The 17,605-nt window shown below is 41.8% G+C and overlaps 1 protein-coding gene across 1 annotated transcript in view; it reads left to right on the top strand.

Moving 5' to 3' along the window:
* HSD11B1L (hydroxysteroid 11-beta dehydrogenase 1 like) overlaps positions 1–17,251 on the top strand; it is a 43,151-nt gene extending 25,900 nt beyond the window's left edge. Inside the window, exons 4-7 of the mRNA XM_089667654.1 lie at positions 9,826–9,917; positions 10,067–10,160; positions 12,286–12,451; positions 16,948–17,251. Of these exons, the coding sequence (XP_089523780.1) occupies positions 9,826–9,917; positions 10,067–10,160; positions 12,286–12,451; positions 16,948–17,149 (554 nt within the window). The 3' untranslated portion in view covers positions 17,150–17,251. The remainder of the gene's footprint in view (positions 1–9,825; positions 9,918–10,066; positions 10,161–12,285; positions 12,452–16,947) is intronic.
* The last annotated feature ends 354 nt before the right edge of the window (positions 17,252–17,605 follow it).

Below are 17,605 nucleotides of genomic sequence, written 5' to 3'. Positions count from 1 at the left end.
TGTATCTCTCTTCGCCATTCATAGAGAGAGAAAAAACAAGGGGGCCGGGCTGCACAGTGACTGATCACTTTGATAGCCAGGCTATCACAGCGATCATGTGACCTGGAATCGGGAGTCCCGGGTCCCGATCGTTAGAACAAGACCCGGGGCTCTCAGTGACATCGCGGTCTTTGTGCTGAGAGTGCGCAGTGCGGCGCGCTCCCAGCATAAAGACAGGTATGCAAATATGCGGCCCCATGGAAAAAAGCCCAGTTCCGTGAGGCCGCATATTTGTCAAGGGGTTAAACAGTTACATTCAAGACATGCCATGAACGATAAGTGTCACAGATGCTTCTGCTCTCAACCAAACTGTCAGGGAACTGATCGTATAACTGATCACATGTGCATAACTATGGCAGTTGCAGATCAAACAGCTTCTTTGGCTGTAAAGGAGGGTTTAGTTCCACTTTAAGTTACCCACTTAACCTCCAGAGGATTTACCCCCCTTAATGACCAGGCCTCTTTTTGCTACTCGGCGCTGCACTAATTCAACTGATAATTGCGCAGTCATGCAATGCTGCACCCAAACTAAATTTACGTCCTTTTTTTCACACAAATAGAGCTTTCTTTTGGTGGTATTTGATCACCTGTGCGCTTTTTATTTTTCACGCTATAAACAAAAAAGGGGCACAAATTTTGAAGAAAAACGATATTTTTTACTTTCAGCTATAAAAAATATATAGTAAACTCAAAGTTGGTTATAAATTTAGGCCAAAATGTATTCTGCTACATGTTTTTGGTAAAAAAAAGGCCAATAAGTGTATATTGATTGCTTTGTGTGGAAGTTATAGCGTCTACAAACTATGGTATAGATACTGCAATTTACGACAGTTTTTTGCTATACAGCGCTGCGCTAGTTTAACGGACAATTGCACAGTCATGCAATACGGTACATAAATGAAATTTACATCCTTTTATTTCCCACAAATTGAGCTTTCTTTCGGTGGTATTTGATCGCCTGTGTGGTTTTTATTTTTTGCGCTATAAAAAAAAAAGGCTGACAATTTTGAGGAAAAAAAAACAATATTTTGGACTTTTTGCTATAAAACATGTCCAGTAAAAAAAATTTAAAAATCAAGTTTAGTCATACATTTCTGCAAAAATGCATTCTGCGACATTTCTTTGCTAAAAAAAAAACCCAATACGTGTAAATTAATTGGTTTACGTGAAAGTTATAGCGTTTACAAATGGCGGGAAAGATACTGGGATTTTTAGGGGTTTTTTTATACTAATAATGGCGGCAATCAGTGACTTATGGTGGCGATCAGTGACTTGGGGTCACTGACATCCCCAGTGACACCAATACAGTGATCAGTGCGAAAAAAAAAACCCACTGACACTGTACTAATGGCACTGGGGAGGAAGGGGTTAAGTTTTTTATTCAGGGAAAGGGTTAACTGTGTGAGGGGAGTGTTTTACTAGGGGGCGGGGGTGTGTACTGCAGGGAACACCGCTGATCGGAAGAGAGAAACTCTTCTGTCCCGATCATCGTGTCCTGGAGCTGTCAGGGAACTGACAGAAAGCACAGTTACTGCAGCTGTGCTCTCTGTCAGCGTTTGCCGCAGATGGCCGTGACATAGCCGGTAACGATCGTCTGTGACCCGGCGACTGACATCCGCGGCTGTGATTGGCGGGACAGGTAGGGCGGCAGCACGCCTCGCGCACGCCCCCTACCTGTTTTAAAAACACCTGTTTTAAAACGTGCTTTTGCCCAGCCGTGCCACCTTGCCACCGTATTTCTACAGTGGCTGGGCGGCATGTGGTTACACTAGCAATTCCATAAAGTCCTTTTGCAAACATCACTTTGATTGACTCATATTATTTGTTTAGATTTTCTTATCTTATATTAGAGGCAAGCATACGATCAGAAGTACTTACCAAGGTGCAGGATACACCTGTGCACAGAGATGCAGGTTTTTTTTTTGTTTTTTGTCTTTTTTTTTTTAAGTATTAGACAGGTGCAATGTCATATGTCAATGCGCATTTCCTTTGAACATTGACATATCTTTTCAATGCATTTTGGAATTTAGAATTTTAATTTGAAAGAATTAACAGCCTGTTAAATACCTGAACAGCTTGCTAGCACCTGTTGCTAATGCATCAAAACGCATGTTATATGCCTTTTGATGCACTTTTATTGAAATCTATGGGCCTCCCAATGCACTAGAACACTGAAAAAATGTAAACATGTATCTTTCAAAAGCAGTGCGCAGTAGCTCTGCAATAAGAACAGGCACTATTTCTATTATGGCAAAATTGGACATAAGCATTTTAGCTTTAAACGCAACTGTGTATATGGGCCTTTACTATTATGGAACATCAAATCACATTGTATTTAATTTTGTGCTTTGTAATTTTGTATTTAAAGTAGAACAATAGGCAAAACTTTTTTTTTAATTTTGGACAGAGTAAGGGAAGGTTATAACACTTGTCAGTTTATTTTTTGCCATCTGCATCCCATGAGGGAGATTTACCTTCACATACTGCCCCATAGTCAAAACAAAAGTGAGCAATAATCCCCGCAAATTAAGAGTTCCTCGGGGACCCCCAGGTCACCAGAACTAGGGTCCCCATCGGAAAATTTCCCATCTATTATTTTTCTGGGGACAACCCAAAATTTGTGGTTTTCTTTACTTTCACTTTTGATGGTAATGGTAAACAGGACAAATAGAGAGGGTAAATCTCCCTAACAGAAGCACAAACAGCAACACAAAATTAATGTGTTCTAATTCATCTCCTCTCTATCCAAAATTTAAAATAAACGTTTTGCCTTTAGTTATACTTTAATTTTGTTCTGATCAACAGAAATATAATCTTTAGTGTCAAAATGAAAACAGGTCTTCAAACGAGAAAACACAAAATGACTCTAGAACTACGGTATATGCCCCTTCAAGTCAGTATGCAGTTTTAGCAACAATTACAGGTTTGGACCTGTTTGGATAGGTCTCTATCAACTTTGCACATCTGCAAAATGATTAATTTTCTCAATCCTCTTTGGAAAACTGCATCAGCCACGAATTCTCTTTGGATTGAGACCTGGACACAGGCTCAGCAATGACAGGACAGTTGTTTTCAAGCCATTCTTGTGCTGTTGTGACTTTGCTGCATCATCATGCTTTCTAGAATTCATAGTCTGATAGCTAAAAAACTCAATTTTGGTCTCCTCAGACCCCATAATCTTCTACAAGCTGATTTTAGAGTCCCCATTGGTAACTTTTTAACCATATACACAGTTTTTGTTTTACAAATACACATTATTACAGGTTGCACCCATGATGCAAAAGTCGCAGAGTATTATAGGTTTTTAAAAGCAGGAAAGAGCACAGCAGAAGCTGTTTGCCATCAAGTTCGCTCTCGGTAAATGGAATATAGGAGTGTGCAGGAGAGACGTGGATGAGTTATTCAGTGATGTAAATTTCATCTTGAGCTGTTGAGCACTGTAAACTTTTTCTCAAAAAAAGCAAAAGAGTCTAAAGCTCCACCTGCTGTTTAAAAAGAGAATACAAATATTCCTATGCCAGAATTCAAATTTACCTTTAAAAAAAGAAAATAATCTACACAAACTATACTTTTCACAGTGCCATACTGTATGTCAAAATTATGATTCCATCTACAAGTAACCCTGTAATTGTGCAACCCTTTTGTGTTCAATTGTTTGATCATACCATGGAAAAATACACATGCAAAAATGACAATCAATTTCAGACAATGTTTGTTTAAAGCTGGCCATGTCATCTTTCCTACTTCTACTGCATTGTGCTCATAGCTCTTCAAAAGTAAAATTTCAAATACAATATAATACCCTAGCAGATGGTATTAAACTTTTTTTATTCCACTTTAAAGGGAAAGTATACTATATTTTAGTAAGCACCTATTTTAAGTTAAGATTGCAGTAAATTATCAAAATTCAATTGTCACCAAAGGAAAAACCGTTTTGGATATAGTAAGGGAGGGTTATAACCCCTGTCATTTTTTGCCATCTGTGTCCCACTGGGGAGATTTTCCTTCACTTCCTGTCCTATAGCCAAAACAGGAAAATGAGAGGAAGTGAAGGAATCCTGGGGTGTCACAAGAACTAGTGTCCCCATTGGAAGATTTCCTTTCTATTCTTGTTCACACGTCAACCCAAAATTTGGGATTTTCTTTTACTTTCACTGTCGACCATACCGGTAAACAGGACAAATAGAGAAGGTGAATATCCCAACCGTGGCCACAGACAGCAATATAACCTGACAAGTTCTAATCTCTCTCCACTCTACCCAAAACTAAAAACTATGCTTTTAGTTTTTTGTATGACTTTCAAATTTTACATGCATGTTCTTCTATAATGGTGTTAAAATACAAAGATGACATGAGTGATGTTCTGCAGGGCTGGGAGTGGATTGACAGGAGTGATGTTCTGCAGGGCTGGGAGATGGGTGACAGCAATGATTTTCTGCAGGAATGAGAGAGGGGTGACAGAAGTGTCTACTGGAACGAGAGAGAGAGATGACAGGTCACAATGACGACTCCCTTCTATCACCCATAACCCCCCCCCCAATGTATGAAGGGGGCAATGTGTACGGGGGCAGTGTTTATACAGAGGAGGGCAATGTGTACTGGGGGAGGGGAGCAGTGTGTAAGAGGGTTGGGGTGGAGGTATTTGCACAGAAGGAGACAGTGTAGACAGGAGATAACGTGCCAAGGAGAAGGGTGGCAATGTATATATGGGGGGATGTGTGCAGGGGAGAAGGGGGACAGTGTGTACAATTAGTGAATTTAGTTTCTTCATGGTTTCTAATCAGAATCTACTAGGCCACACCCAGTATTCAAATGAATCCAACCGCAGCCACTTCTTGGCAAAGTGAGCTACAGGACCACGACGTCAGTGTCTCTGAAGTGTCCCTCATTCTCAGGTTCTATAGTTGGGAGGTACTGTATGTCAGTATGAAAGCTGGGCCAACGTGACAAAGTTACCCACACATCCCACTAAGGTGCCCGCTTCAGAACAGGGCTAAGGCCTAACACACCGGCCACACGCAGTCCACAACCCACACAGAACTCTGCAGCTAGTGTGCACATATGGCAGCTTATAAACCCTTTACTCACCATACTCCTGGCCACCATAGCAACAGACCTCTAATGGTTGGGGACAATCTTTGCATCTGATGTTTTCCATGTGGTTACAGGATGGGGCTCAGACAGTATGCTGAACACCCGGGGCCCATGTGACACGGGGATCCAGGTCACTTGCTGTGTGCTACACAGAGAGGGTCTGCTCCACACTGACAACCGGGAGACCTCATCTCCTATCCACCACTTGCCCCAGCCTGACCAAGTTTGCACTAGAGTTGTCTCCCCAGCATCCGGTATCCCACAGTGTGTTCCCCTCCGTGGGATCCAAAGTGATGGCCTAACTATGTGCAGTCCCAAGTCACACCTTCAGTGATACCAGGCTTCCACTCCAACAGCTCTGAGGCAGCCAGAGGCTCAGTACAACTCCATTTTATTTGTACTTGAGGTAGCAGTTCAGAAACATAGCTTAGGGTGTAATTGAGACCTTTACCACCAGTTTCTTTAGGACCATCAGTATTGGTCTTTAGATTATGTGGTAATAGGGGAATGTACTATTAGTGGGGACTTTGATGTGGGTGGGTTCCTGAGCTCCTTCCGGGTTGGGGGGTTTTGGCGGGTGTTTCCGTTTGGGAGGGGGTCAGGTAGGGTCTGTCCTGGGGGGTGGGGAATAGGTAGCAGGGAAGTGTGGTTTAGGCTGGTGATGGTTTTCTTCTTGGGGGGATCTGGGTGGTTCAGGGGGTTTGGGTCACGGACTCATGATGCTTTTACCATTTATGTCTTTTTCTAATAAATGTCTACGAGTAGTAGCCAATTGGGTTTGTATGCCTATTTTATTCTCTCTGTTTGTATGGCTTGTGTTTTGCCAACACCCCACCTGATTGCTTTGGTAGCACCTCATTTTTCCTAAAATGTGTGTGGGCTCCCCGGACCATATCTCTGTTTTTTTGTAGTCAGAGGCTGAGTAGCAGCCTGTGGTTATAGTCAGAGGCCAAATTCAGGTCAGAGCTGAGAGGCTCTTCAAACCAGCTTTCTGGGACTTCCCTCTGCTCTAGCATTTTGGGGAAAATTCTAGAAGCACTGGGATGAGGTGAGGAGTGGCTGCTCTGCACTCTTGAGGGATCCTGACCAATCCCCAACAGGAGGCTTGGCATGGGGTCAGGACGGCCCATAAGAGTTACAGAGCCTGCTCAGCAGCAGGAGAGTTCGAGTGGAAGATGGAGAAGTGAGGCTGGAAAGCAGGAGCCTGGGAGGGGGCCCAGATGGGAAGGGGCTTACCTACAGGCAGTGGAGCAGGAAGGAGGAAAGGACCACCTATGCAGCAGAGTAGGAGTGGCCTAGCAGAAGACCTGAGAGCAGCTACTGACCCAGCAACTCATAGGAGGAGGACTGAATGAGTAGACCTGCACCCCCTGGGCCAGTAAGAGGAAGGAGCAGTCTGGTGGGAAACTGGATTAGCTGCAACCCGGGACTGTCTTACTTTAAAGTGACAGGCACTGGATCCCCTGCCCAGGGATTCACCCAGAACAGCTGGATAGATAAATATCTAGGGTCTGGGGTGGTACTACAGGAGATGCTGGCTAGCTCTCCAGAAGAAGTTTGCTGCTAGAGAGACCTGTATATAGTTCCAGGAAGTTGTCCTCTGTTGCCATGTTCCTTTGAGCATTCCACACACCTCTTACCCCATCCAAGTTCATATTCCCCTAATAAAACTCTCCCAATAAACAAGCTCCAGGACTGGTTACTGTCTCTTGGATGCAAGTCTGAATAGAAGAGTATTGCCTGGCTGTGCAGGACTATTGGAGGAACCCAAAACTTCAGTGACTCCTAAGGGGGTAGTGCTACATACAAATAAACAAGTTTTTTTTTAAACATTAATATAAAATAATATTATTTAAGTAGCGCTGATGTCGTTCATGTGTATATTTGAAATGAAATTGAAAAGACCAAATATTCCCTACAAATATAGCTGAAATATTTTTCATTACTGTTAACAACTGAAGTTTTCATCTATTCATGAAATGTGAAGTGACAGACTACGGTACCTTTAGGGCTCATTCACTCAAGTAGAAGAATATTGAAGAAAGAATAAGAAAAGAATTTTTATCACTCCGTTTATGCAGTTTGAATAGTTTTCCTGTACTTTTGTGTGCATTGCCTGAGCATTTCAATGCCCTATTTAAATGTATGAAGGCATTTAATACAAAGAGACCAGACCAAAATGAATAGACTTGCTTCCATGTTTGCTGCGGGTTAAAAAAAAAAGTTTATCTGGATGAGCCCTTATTATCCATAAAACGTCAGTGCTTGTAGATGTTTTCCCTGGTTATCACTGCCAATTTTCCTGTTGTAGTGTGTTATGGCACATGCGTAAATGTATGTTATTTTTCACGGTTAATTCTCCTTGCACACAGGGCTGGTAGTATTCATCCCAGTGCATCCAGGAGGGTCAGTTGCAGCATACAGCAATGCTGCCTGCAGCCCGTTGACGTCTATGGCAGGCTGTGACTTGACTACTGACTACTAGGTACTAACATACGGGGCCCTATGCATTCAGGAATGAAGGTCTAGAACGCAGGCAGCCCCATAAACAAGTGGCTTTAATGTGTGTTGCATTTAGGACTCATTTATAAAGGTGGTTAGGGGAGAGGTAAAAATAGGCACTTACGCTGTGATTTTACCCCCCAACTGTCAAGCTGCAAGTTATGATGGCCAGCAGTCATGTTAGTACACACAGCAATGGTTGTGGCATGGCATGGCAAAGTCTGGTTACATTTGGCAGGCACTACCACTGATAAACACAAACCAAGTAAATGGTGTCACGCCACAACCGCAAGTGAAACTCTTGGCTTGTTTTTGCTGCACAGTATTGTAATAGAAATTTGCCTTTCGGCTGAGAAAAAAGGGTCATTTGGGAGGTGGCAGTATTGCTTCTTGAATGCCTTGCAGCCTCCATTCTGCTGCTCTCTGAAAAAATGATGCGTATCGGACAGGCAGTAGAGTGTGCTGCTCATGTAAACGAGCCCTTAGGCAGCCCTGTCATTTTGAATTTTTTAGTATTTCAACGCATAAAAAAAACACACCTCCAGTATTTTAGCCACTACAGTGCACCACAACACACAGAGTATTCACATTTGTGGGTTTTAATGTGCTATAACACAGGTGTGTTCTGACAGTATACTTGCATTAGGTGCCATTCTAAATAAATGGCAGTGCACTCCAATGGACATATGCCTATGCATTAAAGTGATATTAACCACTTCAGGTCCAGACACTTTCACCCCCTTCCTGTCCAGGCCAATTTTCAGCTTTCAGTGCTATCACACTTTGAATGACAATTACCTGGTCATGCAACACTGTACCCATATGAATTTTGTTTGCATTTTTTTGAGACAAATAATACTTTATTTTGGTGGTATTTATTCACCACTGGGATTTTTATTTTTTTGCCATATAAATTAAAAAGTCCAAACATTTTGAAAAAAAAGTGTGTTTCTTATAAAAGTTTGCAAATAAATAATCTTTCTTCATAAATCTTGGCTAAAATGTATTCAGGTATCTTTTTAGTAAAAAAAAATAACCCAAATTAGTTTATAACCAAAAATTATAATTTTTCAAATTGTTGTTACATTTTTATTTTTTTTTATATTATTTATGTTTTTTTTTAACATACTGTCACCCTAGCAGTACAGTGTCAACATAGCGACACTGTACTACTAGTGGGTGGTGATGAAGATTTTTTTTTTTTACACTGATTGCTTTTACACCCATAAAGGCAGTAAAAGCAATAATTTCTCCTTCTTTCTGGCAGCATTCCTGCAGCCATTGAGAAATACTCTGAGAGCTGTGATTGGTCACAGCTTGTCACATGGTACAAGGCTGTTGTGAATAGTGTTGTACCATGTGACCTCTGTGATTAGTCACAGATTTCTCTAGTCAGCAAGTGATTGGCCAATCAGTGATCACATGATCAGAACCTCACACAGAGGTCCCGTACAGTGATTGGTGATCTGTTGTGTCTGGAGGACAGGCAGGGAATGCGGGGGGGACGTTTATAAATGGCCACCCACTCCTGCACTGCTCCCATCCGGCTGTTTATGTACATGGGCCAGACAGGAAGTGGTTAAAGGATTTTTTTTTTGTGATAAAATAAAAAAGATGTTATACTTACCCACCGTGTGCCATGATATTGTACAGAGCGGTCCCATACCTTCTTTTTTTGGTAGTCCACTGCTGGTGCTGTCTGCTCCTCCCTCCTCAGAGTGCCACCTTAGCATACTAGATGCTATGGGGCACCCTTGCAGTCACTCCCAAGCCGGACTGTTTGTGATCACAGACACAAACAGCACCACATCAAGGCACACTCCTGCCCCTCCTCACAGGAGTATGATTGACAGTAGCTGGAGCCTATGGCTTCCGCTGCTCTCAGTCTATCCTGTGGGACCAGGAAGAGAGAGGAGCAAAGCTGCAAATGATACAGGGCTGGATCAGTGAGAGGAACAAGATAAGTGTTTGGGGGAGGGGAGGTTTGAACCGGTAATGGGGTGTTTTTTACCTTAACACAGGGAGTGCATTAAGGAAAAAAAAAAAAACCTTTTCACTTTGAAGCCACTGCAGAATGGTAAAGTAAACCAAGTGAAAATTTTAATGCAGCCTTACTGTTTTATTAATCTCTTTCTATGTTTTTTTGGCAAAAAAATGTCTATTAACAGTTTACTGTCTGTATTTTTGCAGGAGGTTTGGACTATCTGGTGCTAAACCACATTGGCTCAAGTCCATTTCAAATGTGGGATGGAGATGTCCAGTATACAAGGTGGCTAATGGAGGTTTGTGTTGCTTTTTTCTATTCAGAATAATATCCTATCTTATATTCAAAGCTTGTTTTACTATTTCAGGAAATGTTAGTCTCATATCACTTAAACCACTTATTGGCAGTCACCTCATTTGAACCTTCTAACTTTTTTTATGCTTACAGGTAAACTTTCTCAGCTATGTCCACCTTGCCACCATGGCTCTCCCCCACTTGACAAAATCAAATGGCTCCATTGTTGTTCTGTCCTCTCTTACAGGTAATTTTATTTTCATTCTCGAAAAATCTATTACAGTAGATGTACGCCATGTATTTGATTTTTTTATGTCTTTGTTAATTCAACATATATAGAAAATGAGGTCCAAATAGAAAAATGTGTAGTGCCTTCCTAGCTAGGCTGCTAGGCATATTTTGTTTTAGCTTCTACAGTAATCACAGGAGCAGTGATTGATTGATTGATTTAGTCTGCTCAGAGCTTCACGGGCCGAGAGTTTGATTTCTTCCCTCTGTGTCCAGATGACATTTCTAGAGCTTAGGGTGGAAGAATTCAAATGTCTAGCCTGAATATTCAGCAGAACCTTACCAATCCCTGGGAAGGTGTGCCAAGATGGTGGTTAGGTTGCTGTTTAATAGTAAGGAGCCTTGAGGAGAATGTCTTTTTCCCCCCAAGTTGCACACCCCTGGAGCCTTATGGACTGAATATTGGAATACTTCAAAAGAGGCTGCACCTATGGACTGTCTATGTACAGTGAGTAAATCCTTAGGGTGGAAGAATTCAAATGCCCAGCCTGAATATTCAGTAGATCCTTACCAATCCCTGGGAAGGTGTGCCAAGATGGTGGTTAATTTGCTGTTCAATAGTAAGGAGCCTTGAGGAGAATGTCTTTTTCCCCCCGAGGAGATAGAGAAAGAGCTGAGAGGCAAGGGGTGCATGCCCCTGGAGCTCTATGGACTGAATATTGGACTACTTCAAAAGAGGCTGCACCTATGGACTGTCTATCCAGTGAGTAAATCCAAACACATATGGAAGATAATGGTGTTGCAACCCAATCATGCAATTAGGGCTAGAAAGGTCTTTAGATTAGGGCTCTGTTTCCTCTCACCGTGCCTGACTTAAGGTCTCCATCCCGCAACACAAGAGACCTTCCATGTAGATAAAGTCGGCAACCAGGTGAGGATGAATAAAATTTCTCTTTATTTCATCCAAGGAGAACACGTTCCAAATAGAGTCACTCTACACTAACACGTTTCAGCCTATCAAGTCCTTACTTAGAATTATGAGTAAGGCCTTGATAGGCTAAAACGTGTTAGTTTTGGCTCTGTTTGGGTATACTCCTTGGATGAATTAAAGAGACGTTTTATTCCTCCCCACCTGGTTTCTGACTGTATCCACATAGAAAGGATCTCGTGATTAAAGCTTCTACTTCTACTCAAACTGCTTCCTGGTCCCCAGTCATGAACCGTTGACTGCTCCAGTTAACTCTCACTAGTGCTACTGAGTAGAGTATCCTCTACTAGCGATACATTTTGGTTTTGGAGTATGCTATATCAATCCAAATCTCTTGCATCACTTTAAATCCTGTAGCGCTAGGGGGCTGGTCCTAATGGTTGTTCTGTTCTAGACAGAGCTGCGAAACGCATTTGCAGCTTAGGTTTCCCTTATTGTGAAAATGACCTACAGGTACCGTATGTTAGCAGAAGAGATGCATAGTTTTAAAATCAGATTATCTTAGGGTGATTCTGTTGTGTATAGTGACCACATAGAGTTTTTTTTCTTTTAAAGAGCTGTTTCAGGATGAATTACTGCACAGATCTGGAAGAAATTTAAAAATCACACCAAGATACATGTAGAAATTTACATGACTGTTCTCTTTAGACAATCATTTTTAGCCTGATATCAACTTTAAGTGCTGGTTCACACTGATGTGGTGTGGGTTTCACAGCAATTCCTTTGCATTTCCCGCACTGCTTGACAATCACACTGTTCATGCGAACCACTGCAGGGGTCAATGTTAACAACACCCCAAAAACAGGTCGCAAAATGCAGTGTGATTGGGTAAATTGGGTTGCATGGGTGTGAACACTCATACAATTCTATTCTAGTGCGCCAAAGAAAACGTGCCTGCACCTTTTTTTTGTGTGGTGTGGTGTGATTTGAGCCATACAAAATGACTCAAATTGCACAGAAAAGAATCGCATGTGATTTGAAAAGGAATGCTGTGGGATTCCTGCTCGAATCACATGCAGTTTCCCACACCACATGAGTATGAACCGACACTAAGATAAGTTCCTTTTGTTGAAGTGTACGTAAAAGATTAATGAGGATGTTACATAAATGAAATTAACCTGAGGTTCTATTCTGATATGTTACTTTGATCTTTCAGGTAAAGTTGCAACCCCATTTACCAGTTCATATGGTGCAACAAAGTTTGCATTGGAAGGTTTCTTTGGGTCTCTGCGACATGAACTAGCCATGAAAAATGTACCCGTCTCCATCACGCTGTGCATCCTTGGCCTTATTGATACCCAATCCGCCATGGAAAAAGTCAAGTGAGTAAAAAAATTGTTTTGTTGAAATTTTGAACACTTAAAGGAGAGTGGGATTTAAAAAAAATAAACATTCATACTCACGTGTATAGCTGCAGCATCGGCCTGATGCTGTAGCCATCCCCTATTGGCTCTAAGATTAAGAACACATGACCACTGATTACTGAGCTCTCACTCTTCACTGACCAAAGAGCAGTGACTGTCAGTCAAAGGCCCTTTTCTGTGCCCTTCCAGCGCTCACTTTAGCCCACTGTCGGCTGAATCTGGGTCACAGGAGTTCCCTCTTGTGACCCAGAAGACAAGTATGGCCAAAAAAAGCTTTGGTCATACTTCTCTGTTAATTAAAGCATCATAATAATTTAAAGGACAGTAAGTAAAAACAAAAAGAGAAAATCACAGAAGCCTGGAGGAAACAATGCATTATAATGAAAGTATCCTAAAAGGAAATAAACACAGAACATTAAAAGGCATTAAAGTGGTATTAAACCCAAATTAAAAATGTAATATATTGCAGGCTGTCAATCATTAGATGTGGTGGCTGCATTCATTATATTTTTTTTATCCCCTCTGTTTTCACCTGGTGATCTGGCCAGTAACACACCTCCTGTATTAGAGTGCCCCCATTCTGGATGAAAGAGCACAGGGGCACCTTTGGACAGCAGCATTGTTAATCTGGGGGTAGTGTTAGATTTACTAGCAGCAGGGGCGGACTGACAACTTATGGGGCCCCCGGGCAATAGGGGATCATGGGGCCCCTGTGTCCTTGCCCAAACTCAAAAAAGCCTATGAAAAAGGTACCAGGGGCATCTCATGGGGCCCCCTACTGACCCCGGGCCCTCGGGCAGTCCCCGAGTTTCCAAATGGTCAGTCCACCCCTGATTAGCAGATTTAAATACAATAACAAATCCAGCCAAACTCCAGCTCACACTTTATAAGCAGTTACAGCAAGCATTTTTTTCCTTATGGGATATAGGTTTTATAGAAATAAATAAAAGCTGATCATTGAAAGCAGCCCTGTCAGTGTTAAATGGTTTCTGTTGAAAAACAACAGACTTGCTGCCAGATCTCCAGGTGAAAAAAAAGGAAAGGAAGCCTAAAAAGAAAACTAATGCAGCCACCACATCTAATTGGTAAGCTGCAATAAAATAAATGTTTGATTTTAGGTTTATTACCACTTAAAGTAAAGTATAATAATATTTAATAAGTTAAAAAAAAAAGGAATAAAAAAAGAGTGTTGCTTTAACCTGTGCTTCTTTTAGCAATGACTATGCTCTGCGGCAGAGCTCTTAGTCCCTCTTGCCACCACCATGTCTAATCAGTGGCAGGGAGAATAGGAAAACTGCAGTCCAGCTGTCATACCGGGGCTGAGCCGCTCCCTAGGCTTAAAGGGGCCACCGACGTCAAGGCTACATTTACAGAGTGAGTGGATTTACCCTCTTAGACAGTTGTCACCTCATTGGAAGATTTGCCCTAATTGCTTGTTTTAGTGACAACTGTAAACGGTAGGACCACTTGGTATCTACCCCAATGAATGGATGGAGTTGGATGACTAGACCTGGAGCTGTCAGTACACCGCTGCACCCCCAGATGTGTGATGATAATAACCCATGCGCATTAATACGTTTGGTCTGCTGAGTGTACATCCGCCCCAAGGGTGGATTCCTTTCACGAATTCCTGCACATCTGTTCTTTACGAATAACCGCACGTGCTAATGAGGGCACTTTTTGAATTGATATAATTCCACAAAGGACGTTATCAGTACTTTTGATTCGTTGTATGAACTGTTTATAGTTAGTCACTATTTATAGAGTGAAACACTCAGATTGCACCTTTGCGCTTTTTTGCACTTTATTCATTTATTTGTTGATGTAATATTTTAGATTTCACATCAATTTCTGTCTCAGTGAAAATGGTCAGCAAGACACATAGGGATTGATTTACAAAAGGTAAACTGTATACGTTACAAAGGGAAGTTTCACCTCATTTACAGCTCTGGAGCAATTGCACTTTGCAAAGAATACAGGAATAAAGAATATGCAAGGAAAATTTTAAAAAAAACTGCATTTTTGCTTGCACATGATTGGATGATAGAAGCCAGCAGAGCTTCTACCTGGGGCGGACTGACCATTTGGAAACTCGGGCACTGCCCGAGGGCCCTGGGTCAGTAGGGGGCCCCATGAGATGCCCCTGGTACCTTTTTCATAGGCTTTTTTGAGTTTGGGCAAGGACACAGGGGCCCCATGATCGCTTATTGGCCGGGGGCACCATGAGTTGTCAGTCCGCCCCTGGCTTCTACTCATCTCCAAGTTCTGGAGCAACTGTTCTTGCAGAGTGCACTTTGCAAAGTGCACAGTCTATTTACCTTTAGTAATACAACCCTGATATTGGCTGAATCCCTCTTGTGGGGATAATAACAGCAATACAGACTGGCAGGGGTGGTCATTTTTCTCTACTCTAGCCAAAACCACAATACTGTAGATGTAGGAAAATGTGCTCAAAAATAATTCCTAATAGTCTAAAAAGTATATAATCTATAAATCCTCATTTCAACCCACCATTACTTTTAGGGAGTCCTTAGGGTGCCTGGGTCAGACTAAGAGAATAAAAATAAACATACCTGTCAGTCTTTACAACAGTAGGTTTAATGTCTCCCGTCCACATTCTTTACCAATTTACTTATATGTTTTGATACAGTGGAAGTGCTCTTTAAACATGAATTGGAGAAAATAGTGATAATTATGGTTTTCAGACCACCGTGGCAATCAGAAATTTAGTTTTCTGCCACAGATGTGCTTTCCTGTCTGCAATGAGCTGAAGCTTGATGAAAACTGACGAGGTTAGCTCTAAGGCATCATCCCAGAGAGTGTCACTGTGTCCTCATTTCAAAAGTACCCAAACACTCAGATCAGTTTTCAGGATTGCTATCTTGTTTTTCTACAACTTTTCTTTCCAACTTATCATGTACTGCTCCATTTGTAGTAGCAGAGGTCTTGCTTTATGACTCTGCAACTATACGGGTCTCTAATCATAGACAATGATAGTACTGTCATAAATCTTATTCAGTTTTGAATATTTACTTTGTCCACTGAAACGTTCATTGGCAGAAAAATCTTGGGCTGCTTACTGGGCTGCTTTCTCCAATCATAGAAAAGATAAACCACTGAATAAATGCTATTTCCATGAACATAGATGTAAGCAGAGGTTAGTACCCTTTTTAGACAAACCTCTCCCCTGGGTGGATACTTTGGGTGTGGCTAGCATAGTCCCTTATACTCAAGGACTGGAAGAGTTTGGGCAGAGTTGGATGGGAAGAGGTTACAATCAGCACACTACCATGTAAGCTTGTAGCCCACAGAAGTGGACCCTTCAGAGTAGGCCTGGTATATGCTCTGAAGAATAACCCATCTAATGGTACCTACAGTGAGGGTACTAGAAGTGCTTGGTACTCTTGTATCAAAATTAAATTTGAACTGTGCAGTATTACTGATGCTGAGTACAAAGAAATCTGTGTTTTGGAAGCAAACTGTGCACCTTGATGCTGCTACAGTAAAAAGATAAAAAAAAAGCTGAAGTGTTGACATCCCTTTATTTCTGGAAGTGGGCCTCAGGCCAGAACATGAGTGACCAAGATAGCGGAGTCCCCCATGTTACAGGTGTGTGGTCCCCTATCCCAATTCTGAGACAGGAGGATGGTGGGAGAGGACCTTGGCCAGCATGACCAAATCAGGGCCTGCTTACATAAGTGCATCAAATTCCATTTCTAAAGCTTTTTCTTTGTAACCAGCCCCAGTTTTTTTTTTAGCAGTTTTTGGCATTTATGTTTGGATAAAAAGGTGTATTGATAGATTTTATGTTTGAACAGCTGGGGAAAGTGAATTGGGTGCATTCACACTGGAGACTGAGCTGAATTCACTTCCCTGCTGGTCTGCACTAACACTGGGCTTTAAGTAAGTGTTCCCTGGTACACTTACACCATGATCTCTGCCAGCTAGACCACAGTGATCCCTGCATCTGTACTCCGTGATCTAAAGAGAATGCTGTTCTCAGGTCCAGTTTGCTTTTACACTTGCAGTCCGTTTGGTTCACTTCAGTGAGCCTTGCCCGGGACCGCCACTTCCAAGAGGTCCCAGGCATGGCGCACTTAACTTTTCCAGGGCATGGTTCAAAGCACACACACCACACAAACAAACCAGACCACGGGGTGAATCCATTATCCATAAGTGGTGGGAAGACCTCTATCTGGTACGACTCACAGAGCTTCCAACTTCAACAATTATTATTTTATGGGTCTTTGCCCAAGATGTTTGTGGTATACTAAACTTGTTGAGCCACCCCTGTTCATTACCCCACCTTGATTACATTGTACTGGTAATATTGCAATGTTTTACGTTGTTGGAACCTGCTGTTCTTTTAAAATAAAAAAATTGAAGAAAAAAATAAATGAGACCATATGAATCAGTGGCTTCATTTTGTTCCTCTCTATTTTCATCTCTTGTAGAGATAAGATCTCCATGCCTGCCTACCCTGCCCAAGATGCTGCCTTTGCAGTGGTGTCTGCTGGGACCAGCCGTGTGTGGGAAATGTATTATCCTTGGTATGTAAGACCCATCTGCTTCATCAGAGACTGGTTTCCACAGGGCAGAGACTGGATGATACAGAGGTCATACCAACAAACATCTGATGAGAAGCAAAGTGTATAACAAATATAAAAGATCTAGAAACATATTTTTTATTATAAGCAAGCCTTGCATTATGATATTGTTTGTGGTGCTTGAATGTAAAATTTGTTTTCAAATGCCAAACTGCTTACTAGTCTTTATTTAAAATCTTTATGTATATTTATTTTATACATTTACCAAGCTCTTCTTCATAGTCCATTGCATAAAGAATGTCTGTCATTTTTAAACTAATCTATGGAGTAAACAGTGCCTAGTGTGTTCTGTACTTGAACATGCTTGCAAGCACAGAGAAAAAAAAATCTAAAATTGCACGCAGATAGTGCCCTGGTTGGGATTCAAATGTAGGACTATAGTGGTGCTGGGCATACATGCTAACTGCTAAGCCACCATGCTGCCAAGGGCAAGAGGTGGGTACAGGGAGAGTAAATGACACGTTCCCTTCACTGTATGAGAGCTGCAGCCTGCATAGCTCTCATA

The sequence above is a fragment of the Staurois parvus genome, unplaced genomic scaffold (assembly GCF_062004578.1).
Source record: "Staurois parvus isolate SC_StPar_1 unplaced genomic scaffold, SC_StPar_1.0 ptg000053l, whole genome shotgun sequence".
Classification (NCBI taxonomy): Eukaryota; Metazoa; Chordata; class Amphibia; order Anura; family Ranidae; genus Staurois; species Staurois parvus.
This window is presented reverse-complemented; position numbering and strand designations above follow the sequence as displayed.